Source organism: Cynoglossus semilaevis, chromosome 8 (assembly GCF_000523025.1).
Source record: "Cynoglossus semilaevis isolate Cse_v1.0 chromosome 8, Cse_v1.0, whole genome shotgun sequence".
Lineage (NCBI taxonomy): Eukaryota > Metazoa > Chordata > Actinopteri > Pleuronectiformes > Cynoglossidae > Cynoglossus > Cynoglossus semilaevis.
Window position 1 is genome coordinate 11,419,789 of NC_024314.1, and position 12,027 is coordinate 11,431,815.

Consider the following 12,027-nt stretch of genomic DNA (forward strand, 5'->3'; position numbering starts at 1 on the left):
GTTAACCTCCTCACGCAGGCGCTGCTTAATGGTGGCCTCATTCTCTGGTTATAAAAACATCCGTTCCTGGTCTCGGGTGAGTGAACACTTGTTCTATTTTACAGATCAACAGAAAAACACTGTAAACGTGTCTTAGTGAGACTTTAGGAGAATATGATTAAGAGAAGACTGGAATAAGGGTCATGATGTTTCCTTCCATCCAGCAGAGGGAGCTCTTCTGTTTAAGGGACACCAGTGTGAAATACAGAAATACAAATTTGGGACAAATGTGAACAAAAAATATTTCATTACTTCATGGGGCTAATATTTGAGCAGCTTGGTTTTCTATGGCTCGTTTCATTCTGTCAGAGTTGGTGGTGGGGGACACCCTGAACCCCCCAACCACCAGCCTCCCCACCATATTTGATGCAGGGTCCAAAATTAGCTAGGAACACCACTGGTTTACAACCAAAAATTAAAGTAAAAACAAGGACTTTTTGTAAAAAAAAAACATGTTAGGAATGTCACTGTAATTTCTCTGCTGTTCCGTTATGGCAACATTTTCTAGAGAACTGTAATAATACAGCTGATATTTTTCTTTTAGAACCTCAGTAAAGGCTTGTTCACATTTTCCATATAACAGAAGGTGGCGCTCCTCAGTCATGCAGAAGAGCAGCACAGTCGCTGTAGGTGTGGACTGCTGCTGCTGTAAATGTCACCTGATGATCTCGCCACTCTTACACACACTTCCACGTACGGCTCCAGCACTCTCACTGAATCATGAGCAAATCAATGTTTCTTCTGTCTGGATGAGGTGTTGTCGTTGGCAACCAGGTTGTCACGGTAAACTCTTGAGACACTGAGCTACTGAGCTGTAGCAGCCGCCTGCTGGAACCGCACAGGAAGTCTTTAAAAGTGTCAGGGACTCCGTCTCGGACCCTTGGACCTAAAGATAACTCTGTAGCTCCAGAACTCCATTTCTCTTCCCGTGATAAACCTGCAGTTTCAGCCCACACTTCAGCCAGTGACCCGCTTAGAACATGAGTTGAGGTGAAGACTTGTTCTTCTAATCCCCGTCCAGCTGTCCTGTCAGTCAGGTCCTGCAGGAAACAATCCACCCTGAACTGTGACTGTGAAATCAGCTAATGTTCTACCAAGAAACTCAGCAGGAGCAGCTGTTCGACTGAGGAATGAGGTGGAAATGAAGCAGCACTTGGAGACGGATCGGCTGTAAAATCAGACAAGAAGTATGAACAAGAGGAAGGAGAACATTCATCAACACTCTGGATTTGATTTATTAGCTGTGCCTGTTGTTGTGACTGTAGCCCTACGATGGACCCTGTACCTAATGATGTCACAGTGATCAATTTAGTTGAAAATTATGACAATTGTAATGGTGGGCAAAATGATTTACCCCGGGAAGGTTTCAACACCTAGCTGACTTAGCTGAGAGAAATTAGTCCAGCTCCTCCAGGTATAATATAGAAAATATTTTATTTCAAATGCAAATCAGTTATTCCAGGAAAATATATTTTTTCTAAATGAAAAAAAAAACCTGCTAGTAAATACATAAGACTGGTTAAATTAGCTAAATAACATCATCAACAACAAAAATAATAATGTCATTTGAATCTTGAATGATCCATATTCACCCTGATAATTTAGAGAATGAAAAAGTTTATGAAAAAGCTTTAAAACATTCAAAATTAGCATACGTTTTTGGATTTGTTTTTACAAGAAAGTACCAGGAACTACTTGTGTTTCCACTGCAGGGACTGGAAACCAATGGAAGTACAGTACCAAGACTATTGTTGAGTTCAGGAACCATTTGTAGGCTCCAGGCTGCGGTCCACCTGTGGGAGTCCTCAGCATCAAGGCCTGGACAGTGTTGTGTAGATGGGCTGCTCCCAGCCAGGAGGAGGACTGTGTGGAGATGTTGCCAATGCCAAGCTGCTGATCAGTGATGTGGTGTATGGACTCCTGGAGGAGTGGAAGTACGGATACTGGTACAGACCAGCAGGATACCCAGAGATGGTGCTGTAGAAGCTGGAGCTCTGGAGTTCGTTGTACTGGTTGGTGGAAGGGTTGGAGGAGCTGCCTGAGCTCAGGGAGGTGTACTCTGGAGGAGGTGGTGGAGTGGCGGAGGAGGAGGAGGAGGAGCTGTTGTAGTGACCTGGGCTCATCTGTTCTGTTTTGATTTGAGGTTTTTGGCTGTTGTCCTCATTGGTGTCACTGCTGGAAGAAGACGGTGGACATCCAGCAGATGATCCGCTTGAGGTTCTGGGAGTCCAGACGGGGCTGCTGCTGGAGTGTGAGTGGAGGTTGGGGAGAATGAACGACCCTGTGGGATTGTTATGCACATGGTTGGTGTCCGACGGGGTGAGGAGAGCAGAGCCGTGGCTGTTTGGAGGCAGGTACTGGTCCAACTCATGGACGTCAAATCCATCGATGTTGCCGATGACGTCTGTGCTGAGTTCTGAGATGTCCACGTTGCTGAAGTCAATGTTCTGGCGACTGGAAGGTGGAGCAGAACCATCCCCACCGCGGTGGGTGTCATGTTTGGTTCCTAAGGGAGCGTCGGTTTTTGGAGTAGTAGGAGGTGTTGGAGGTCCATGAGACTGACCTGGAAAACCCAGAAAGACAACGATTACATGTCATCCTACTGAAGAGTCAGTCACGTCAATATGGACATGATTAGTCCCCCCGCCCCCACCTGCTCTGTCTGGATAGTATTGATGATGGTGAGGAGGAGGAGCATCTCCTGGTCCAGCCAACCTGGTCAACCCCGGTTCAGTCTTAAACAGGTCCTGCTGTGGCTGAACCAGTCCAGCTTTACAGTCCACTAAACCTGGTTTGGAGCTCTTGCGTCTTCGAGGCTGGTACTTGTAGTCAGGGTAGTCTTTCTTGTGCTGCAGCCTCAGCCTTTCTGCCTCCTCCACAAAAGGTCTCTTCTCTGTTTCAGAGAGAAGTCTGCAGGAGACAGTGACCACATTCTGGATTTTAAAATGATTTTAGAACAACATACTTGTCTGAGCCACGTGGACATCAGAAAAGAACTGTGAAGTATCAGTCTCACAGCAACATCCCTGATGTGAAAAGACCTGCAGCCCACACCACACTAAACACATGTGGGTTTGTTCTGGTGGAAGGTTTTTTTTCTTCTTTCTGTTCACTGAGAATTTTGATTTTTGTATGAATTACATTAAGTCCAGGTGATTTTGTAAAAACTTTGGAGAAGGTGTGGGGCGGGGGTGTTGGGGAGGGGGCAGGCAAAAGCTGGGCAGGAGAAAGAGCCTAAGTACCGTGTGTTCTAAATGCACATGTTGCCCTGGTCTTTTTTGGTATAATATTCTACATATCGACACATGCAAAAATACTCCATTTATTTAACTGTAACCAAACGTTGCCAAATAATAACTGGTCCACTTTAAAAAAACAACTAAAATGTTGTTGAATTTCTGTCACGGTGAATGTGGACATACTAGCACACGTAGACCCCGAATCATCCGAGCCCACTGGACCACTGGACGGTCAAACCGTTTGGAGTTCGGACTCACCTCCACAGTTTCCCCAGCGTCTTACTGAGCTCGGCGTTGTGCAGGTGAGGATACTGATCCGCCAGTTTCCTGCGTGCAGCCTGCGCCCAGACCATGAAGGCGTTCATGGGCCGTTTGACGTGAGGTTTGCTCTTCAGTCCCCTCTCCCCCTGACTGGACATGGACACCAGAGACCAGTCGTAACCCTTCAGCACCTGAGACACAGCTTCGCGGATGCAGGTCGGGAAACGCTCAGCTTGTGCCCCGCTCTGCGGTTTGTGTCCTTCGGCAGGTTCTGCAGTGACGGACCCTGCAGCTGCAGCTGGGGGGTCCGGATGGCGCGGGGTCACGGAGCGGTCGCTGTCTGCTGGACTGCATGGATGGTCCGGCAATGACATGTTCTCTGTCATGTTTGAGCGTTGAAAAGAAACAACCAAACAACAAGAAGAGTCTAAATAAAGTGTGGTTTAAGTTTGACTCGACGTCCTCGTGCGTGAACAGTCTGTGCGTAAAAGCGCACGACTTTGAAGTCAGTCAGTAAAATCCCAGGTTTCTCAGTTTGGACTTTTGAGTGTCTGGTTGCAGGACAACTGAAGTGTGATTTAGTTCACTTTTCTGCCTAACTCTCTATAACACTTGTCTCTCTCCTCCCCTTCTCTGCCATTGGCTTCCAAGCAGTTTTTTAGTGGAGTTCCTCCCAGTTTGGCAGGATAAAAAGAACGGAGTGGGTTAAAAAATGTGAGTGAGTATGTTAACAAAAATGTAAAAAAACAAACAAACATTTAAAGTAAAAGTTATTTCTTATTAGTATTTTATTCAAATAAGTATTTTGTTGGGTGTCTCTTTAAACAACAACAATTTATTTTGTTTCAATTTATTTCAAATATTTCAACTGTAATTATTTAACTGCAATTAGATAAGACTATTTTGAAGCAATACTTCTACTATACTAATTTACTATATTATTATTAATTATTTTGACATGAATTATCATACATTGTTTGTGGAAAGAGCTGGAAAACATTTTATATTATAAGTGTTTTTAGTCATTTTAATAATAGTAATAATAAATTATTCAAAATAACTGTTATTATTATATTATAATCATTAATAATAATTATTAGTAATAATAATTATCACTGTTACTACTATTAATAATTTCCTGCACTTCCGCATTTGTTATGTCACGTGACACATAAGTTCCGTCAACATGGCGGCTCCCCGTGAGAGCGTAGACGGCTCTGTGAGGAGGAGACGCGTGGACGGCAGTGGAAGACAAAAAGAGACAGTGTCAAACTCCTCTGACATCAGCGGGGAACATGGAGGAAAAAAGGACCAAGACCCAAACACTGAGCCCAGACCGGAGGCTCTGCAGACCGGGACTTTCTGGCTCACACGGATCGTCCTGCTGCGATCCGTCTCCTTTATTTACTGTGAGTGAGGTTTTTCCACATTGACATCGAAGTTCTTAGCAGATGTTGTTTTAGCACGTGTTTTTTTCTTTAACTTTTTTTCTTTAAAATATCCATTGGTCATCACCTTGTTTTCTATGTTATTGTTTTCTAAGTTATTTTTAACCGTAAACTAATAGTTGTTTGGAGTCTTTTACAGTGTGACACAGTTAAGTGTTTTTGATATTAACGACATGATGTTTGGTCTGATTGGTCAAAAGGTGACTGATGCGATAGTTCAGGAAACAGTTTGTGTTACCACCCTAAAAAGCCTTAATTCAGACAGAGCAGTGACGCTGGACTACACACCTCCATACACATCCGGTGGCCCTTAAAATAATGAGGGGAAAAAAACAAAAAATGAAAATTGAATTAAATCTAATAAAAATATATTTTCTCACAGCCTTTTTCCAGCTTTTAAAAAATATATGTATATATTTTTCTTTCTAGTGGTGGCCTTCACCGTTGCCTACAATCAAAACAAACAGCTGATTGGTGAAAACGGTTTAATGCCCTGCAAGAGTTACCTCAACAGTGTGAAGCGATACGTGGGTGGAAAGATTGGCACGGCCGCGCTGACCTACACACCCTCCATACTCTGGTTTATGGACTGGAGCAGCATGGACTCCAACCTGGATGCCATGGCCCTGCTGGGGATGGCTGTGTCTGCGTTTGTGCTGGTGACGGGGATGGCCAACATGGTTATCATGGTGATGCTGTGGGTTCTTTACCACTCACTGGTCAACGTTGGACAGCTGTGGTGAGGCCCACATTACAGACGCATGGGTTTGCCATATGTTTGATGTGTTTACCATATATTTTTTAACACTGTTTGTTTTTGTTCCTGTTTCCAGGTACTCCTTTGGTAAGTGGAGCCAACACAGACATTGGTCACTTTAGTTGTTTAAACTTCATTTCTGACATATGGCACTGTTTAAAAACATTTTTAAAAATTTAAAGCGATTGATGAAAAACCCAAAACTCATATTCAACTACATTAAAATGTCAGACAGTGCAGACTGCAGGCAGTCCACTCAGCCACCGTCTCCACTGCAGTCTCCTGTGTCAGCTGTCAGGACACAGGGTTTATGTTCTGGTCTCATCATCGAGACAAGTTGCAAGGCTCCAAAAAAAGGGAAAAAAAAGTGAACTGTTGACATTTGTATTGTAAAGGATGGAAAAGGATTGGTTTGTTCCACAGGCTGATGATAACCTAGTTAACATATTGACTTCTCTCATACTCTGGTCGTACAAGGAGTTGGCTTCAATAATGACTAGCTGGTTGACTGGTAACAAGACTTGGTATAAATGGAGCCTCCACAGAGAGCAATGATAGCTGCTTCACAGTGATGCTCTTCAAATGACAAATAGTGAGCTAAGAGGTCATTGAAGGTCAAGGCTCCGGCCCAGATCAGTGAGGTCGTCGTTCATGAGGCGCCGTCTTAAGCGACTCCAGACTAAGGTCTGTGGTCAGCTGCTATGGAGTTCCACCAGCATACAGTCTTTGTTTCCATTTTCCCCACATTTCCTCTATACATTACGAGTGAGTGTTATGACGTTAGGACCGACGGTGGAGCGGAGTACGTCTGAAACGACCGAGCACAGACACTGGGGACTCTATATGAAAACATATTAAGCTGCAGTATTTCCACCACAGAGGAAACATGAATATAATCAGATTATGCTGTGTTTGCCCCAGGTCCTGTTAGAGATGTGGTTCTAGAGCTGGTCTGTGGGTCAGTGGGTCCACGTCGGCTCAGCAGCTACTGTATGGATTAACATTCAAATCACTTCAGATCACAGTCAGAAATTAGCATTAAAGCCAAATGTTCCTAATCTTCCTTGGAAGGCTGGGGACTGTTTCCTGTTCCTGGTTCTCTACATTTACTCCATATATTTGACAGATAAACATCTGTATAAAACTTAAACAACTGTACATTTCACAGTTAGGTTAGAAAAATATTTTTGTATTTGTCTTTTTTATATACAGTACCTTAGATTTTTCTCTGTTGTCTGCCAACTCAGCTCTGCTAAGTTAAGCTATTGCTGGAGCAACGTTTAGCTTTTTCCCCTCAGTCTTTGTGTTCATAAATCACAGATGTTTCTCCCCCTATAACTTCCTGAGATCAATACATACCCTGACTATGATGATGATAAAGATGATTCATATTATTGTTATTATTATTACCAATTTAATCATAATAATTATTATTATGTTTTAAGTCAGTATTTCTTGATTTGTTTTATTTCATGGTCTTTATTTGTGAGGTATTTTTTTGTATTTTGTTTTTCTATTTTTGGAACAACTGATTCAAGTGATTTATTTGATTTTGTTCCTTTTCCTAAAGCATACTTTAGGCTATTTAGCTGTTGTTGCAACAGATTTGACAAGACTTTAGCTCCTTTGCTGCCTTGTCTGTCCTTTTCTATTTCTTACCCTACATTTAGGTAACCTTTGACCCCATTCATCATTGTTTTCTTTCCTTGTAGCCACCGCTATTACTGTGTGATTTCCATATTCTCATGCTGTGTGCAGGGTGGGAGAGTCAACTGCTGGAGACAGGGTTCTTGGCCATTTTCTTGTGTCCAGTTTGGACTCTGTCCCAGGTCCCCCGCGGCTGTCCCCCCTCCCTCATCTGTATCTGGACATTCAGGTGGCTGGTCGTCCGGATCATGTTGGGCGCTGTGAGTTCTACCTTTGAATATATATCTTGGTTACGGCAGATTATGATATTTTAGAATCCTTGAAAACCCTTTCTGCTGAATCAAACGTCTGAAGTTTAACTTGTCAAACTCGGTTAAAGCTAAACGAGCAGAGTGGGGTCAGTCGGACTGATGAACTGAGAGCAGCACCTTGACTAACACGTTCCCTCTGTCAGGAGACAGAGACATATGAATGTCTCTGTCTTCAGGGAAGCAGATACTGTGGATACAAGCATGTCCAGCACACACACACACACACACACACACCTCGGTGCCATTGAGCAGACGTGAAACTCTTTCTCAACAGTGTCATTTCCCCACATATTCTAGTGTTTGTCCTCCTGATTTTAGACCGTTACTCTTGGAGCTGATCTCCGCGCCACAACGCTGCCAGTATTTGGAAATCCAACCCAAATATACGCCGGGCTAAACAACACGTCTGCTTGTTTGACAGTTTCCATGGTGAATTTTCAGACCACCGACCGGGTTTTATCTGCCAATCACTGCGGTCTCTGCACACCCAGTGGGGTTTTTCCTATTAGGAGCATGAAGGGAGCGGAGGCACAGAGGCCGCTCTGCAGCTCTGCAGCCCCGTTCTCCAGTTCTCTCTGAAGTTCCATGCATTTATTCACTCATTCTCTTTAAAACAGCTCTTATTTGATACAAGTATTAACCACTGTGTCATCAAGTACATCACAGCAGAATAAAATACAACACAAATAAAAATGGTTCAGTGATTTTGATTAAATTTGCTGGGCAAGTCTTGGCTAGATTTTCTTTATAGCCGTTAGCTTATTTGAGCTTTATTTTTTATTATATATTAAGTTTTTTAAGTTAAGTTTTTAACTGTATTTACTAAGTTTTTTTCTGCTAACATTTACCTATTGTTATGCTATCTTTTGGCTGTTTCTGTTCAGATTTTTAGAATCCTTTCCTTTTGCTCAGTCATTTCAGGACAGTTTAGTTTTTACAGTTAGCTGTTGCTGAGCCTATTTTTATAGCTAGCGTATCATTTAACTTTTTAACTCTTTGTATTTGTATCTACGGTGTTATAACCTTGAAATCACCAGCAGTGTGGCATTAATGTTGTGTATAAAAGGGTTGTGTTTTGGACCAGGTAGACAGAAGGATCTTGGCTAGGTCACATGATCATCAACAATGACATTTCCGCTTTAATGATGATTTGTAAGCTGCGTTCAAGCGCTGGGAGGAATGTCAGAAATCCAAGAGTTTAGATTTCCATAGAACATTCACATGCTGATGTTTGAGGGAATAACATCCAGATGCTGAACAATAAACAAAAGGAAATAGATGGTCACTGAAACGCTGCCTTTATATGTTTATGTTTATTTATGCCATTTAAAAATATGAAGTCCTTAAAAACAATACAGTGACATTTCCTTATATTAAAGAACAGTGTTGGACCAGGGGCCTGGCCTCGGCCCTCCTGTAGTATCCTGTAGTATCCTGTAGTAGCTGAGTGCAGCACAGTAGAGTCCCGGTCCGTCTTTGATTCGTCCTGGTCACGAGCGTTTATCCGTCTGTCAGTCTGTGGTTCACCACTGCTCTGTGGCGGCTGCAGACTTCCTGTCTGTTAAGGCAAGATGACTTGGTGGTCTCGCAGTTCAAAGTCTTCTCCAGTCATAGGAAATGTATGAGAAAAAGAAAAGAAAGGCCTGAAGTTATTACCTCGTTAAATCTTTAATTTTGGTTTGAAGAAGCTTCTGTCTGTGTCTCAGAACAAAAGCATTAAAAATCATCAGGCTGCAGTCTAATTGAAGTGTTATCCGTCGGCTAGCTAGCAACTGCACATGTCTGGACAGTTTGAAATTCCTTTTTTTTTACATGTTTTGGCTAATGTTTAGCTAGTTTTTTTTATCTAATTTTGCATCTATTAGTCCTGTAGGATTCCCATTGTTCCCATGTGTTTCTGCTGAACGTTGCCTTGGTTTTATTATTTGCTGTACCATGTGAACTTTGATAAACAGCTGAGTTAGTGACTGATTAAGGTTCTACCATGAAGCAGTTCAAAGGAATGGTCATGAAGAAACAACGCCTGACTGTCATATATTTTCACATCTGCAGGCTGGACGTGTACATTAGTGCTGTATTATACTGTGATCAGTTTCATGGTGGCTGCCTTGAACCACTGCTGTGTGCTGCCTGCTGACTGTGGGCTTAATCAGCCGTTAGTCTGCACACAGCTGAGCTAATTTGATGTCAAAGCTGCGTTAATGCTGAGAAGAACAACAGGTCGTCTCCACATTAGACCACAGCAAACAACAAAGGCAGAACCTTTCCACTGTTTAATCTGCTGTACAGTTGAACTCAGATCCACCCAGACCACAGTTAACGCTCCAGTCCTGTGATGAAGGTGTTCTCTGCTCTCACTGTTTGATGACTTAGTTAGAACTATAAATTACAGATTATTAGTTGATATGTGTCTCAGCTCTTCACCATCTGTTCACATCACTGCAGTTCTTTATCGTTTTCACAGCTGTTGGCAGAGCTCCAGGTTCTTGTCTGCATTGTCTCCCCAAACCCCGGCGTACCCTTGACTGAGGTTTCTGCCTCTTCATAGATTATAGAAAAATGATATCAAAACTCAAATGAATGAATGCTGCTTATCTGTAAGTATCTTATCTTGATGCTATGCCCTGATAACACAAAGAGTTGCTCCAAAAATAGAAAGTTGAAAGATTTATGGCAAAAAAAAAGTAAAGTTCAATACAATGGTAGCAAATATAGCTAACGTAGAGAAAGCAGTGAATTTAAAAGTGACAAGGAGGTTAGCACTGAATACACAGGACGTAGCAAAAATGTTTAAAGCTGCCACAATCCAGACATTAGCTACATTTAAAAGATGGCTAAAATGAGACAAAAATGAGCTGCTGTGTATCAAGAAAGAACTAGCCACAAAAAAAGAAAAGTTTAGCAACTGTGCTAATGGTTAACCAAGAGCCACTAATCTCGATCTTATTACTGAAGAAGATAGTCAAAAGTCTCACAATAAGACATTAAAAACCTATTAGCAGAGATGGCTAAATAAAGGAATACATATGATTAACCACATGACAGCAGAAAGGTAAAATAAAACAAAGCTTGAAGATAGCTTAAAGTTCAGGGAACAAAGCTAACATTTAGCCATTGTCACTACAAAAATAATATCAAGTAAAAAATATCTAAAAATGCTGTATGCATCTTAAAATATCTGAAGGGTCGGAAAAGAAAGATAAAAAAAAGTTTACTAAACAGGCCCAGAAGTTCTTGTCAGGCTAGAAGGACGAAAACCATTTATTTACCCCTGATGAAAATTACTAAGGTTTTTCTCCGACCACTGAGTCCAGTACAGTCACTGTATATAAACCATGCCAGGTTCATGCTGCTGCCGTGGTTCCTGCTCTTTCCTTTTTTTTTAAGCCTTCATTTTATTGTTGGCATCGGTGTAAACCTCAGCCTGCCAGTGCTTCAGTATTGAAATGACCAGGTTTACCTCATGTCACACACATTTCCTTCAAACTCTCAGTTTACCTGGGAGACAGGACTCTCAGTTGTAGCCTGGTCTTTCTGCTCTGCGCCAAATGTTCACGGCCTGGATTTTATGATGAAACTGACGGAGAAATCTCTGGCCGGCCTGGTCCTCTTTTTGGAAAACAAAATGCTCTGCAAATTACACCCTACTGTGGCTACATGTAGTTTGTACGGAGTCTCTGCTCCACAGCTCTGTTCATGCCAGAGTTGATGACACTGCAGGATCTCATGATGAAATTAGATTATCAACACCACCTTCAGACACAGCTGCTGCTGCTGCTGCTGCTGCTGGCGGCAGCCAAGCTCCTAATCAGGTGTGAAATGTCCTGGGTTTGTCTAGATCTGCTGGAGAGGTTAATGGTCTTTGACCTTTAGGGATATCAGGTCATCCTGAATGTTGAGGTTTGCCCGCTACGAAAACACACAAACGCTCAGTGAGGCTGGTCTGTCACGAGATGACGAGTTGAGATGGTATTTTAAACTCAGTGCGAGAAAAACACGCAGCAGTAGCAGCAGCAGCAGCAGTAACAGCAGTAACAGCAGTAACAGCAGTAACAGCAGCAGTAACAGCAGTAACAGCAGTAACAGCAGTAACAGCAGCAGCAGTAGCAGCAGCAGCAGCAGGAACAGGAACAGCAGCAGCAGCAGTAGCAGCAGCAGTAACAGCAGCAGCAGTAGCAGCAGCAGTAACAGCAGCAGTAACAGCAGTAACAGCAGCAGTAACAGCAGCAACAGCAGCAGCAGCAGCGGTAACAGCAGCAGCAGCAGTAACAGCAGCAGTAACAGCAGCAGCAGCAGCAGTAACAGCAGCAGCAGTAGCAGCAGCA

General features: G+C 42.7%; 2 protein-coding genes across 3 annotated transcripts in view; one reads left to right on the forward strand and one right to left on the reverse strand.

The window, feature by feature from the left end:
- Window positions 1-326: 326 nt before the first annotated feature.
- On the reverse strand, window positions 327-4,167 carry sox8a (SRY-box transcription factor 8a). Its single transcript, XM_008314778.3, has 3 exons — window positions 3,537-4,167; window positions 2,693-2,949; window positions 327-2,602 (listed from the first exon to the last, which is right to left on the reverse strand). Exons 1-3 carry the CDS (start codon window positions 3,923-3,925, stop codon window positions 1,851-1,853), a joined length of 1,398 nt encoding a protein of 465 aa, XP_008313000.1. The 5' UTR covers window positions 3,926-4,167; the 3' UTR covers window positions 327-1,850.
- A 548-nt stretch (window positions 4,168-4,715) lies between these two features.
- lmf1 (lipase maturation factor 1) overlaps window positions 4,716-12,027 on the forward strand; it is a 13,570-nt gene continuing 6,258 nt past the window's right edge. For both annotated transcript variants that reach the window (XM_008314708.3, XM_025057452.1), the window contains exons 1-4: window positions 4,716-4,948; window positions 5,417-5,726; window positions 5,821-5,831; window positions 7,503-7,651. In XM_008314708.3, the coding sequence (XP_008312930.1) occupies window positions 4,726-4,948; window positions 5,417-5,726; window positions 5,821-5,831; window positions 7,503-7,651 (693 nt within the window). In that variant the 5' untranslated portion in view covers window positions 4,716-4,725. The remainder of the gene's footprint in view (window positions 4,949-5,416; window positions 5,727-5,820; window positions 5,832-7,502; window positions 7,652-12,027) is intronic.

Excerpts from the sequence above, each read along its gene's own strand:
- sox8a (XM_008314778.3), bottom strand. The coding sequence starts at position 3,925 with ATGACAGAGAACATGTCATTGCCGGACCATCCATGCAGTCCAGCAGAC. Across the intron at positions 2,950-3,536 it reads ACGCTGGGGAAACTGTGGAG|ACTTCTCTCTGAAACAGAGA; the intron begins GTGAGTCCGAAC and ends TGTCTCCTGCAG. Across the intron at positions 2,603-2,692 it reads ATACTATCCAGACAGAGCAG|GTCAGTCTCATGGACCTCCA; the intron begins GTGGGGGCGGGG and ends TGGGTTTTCCAG.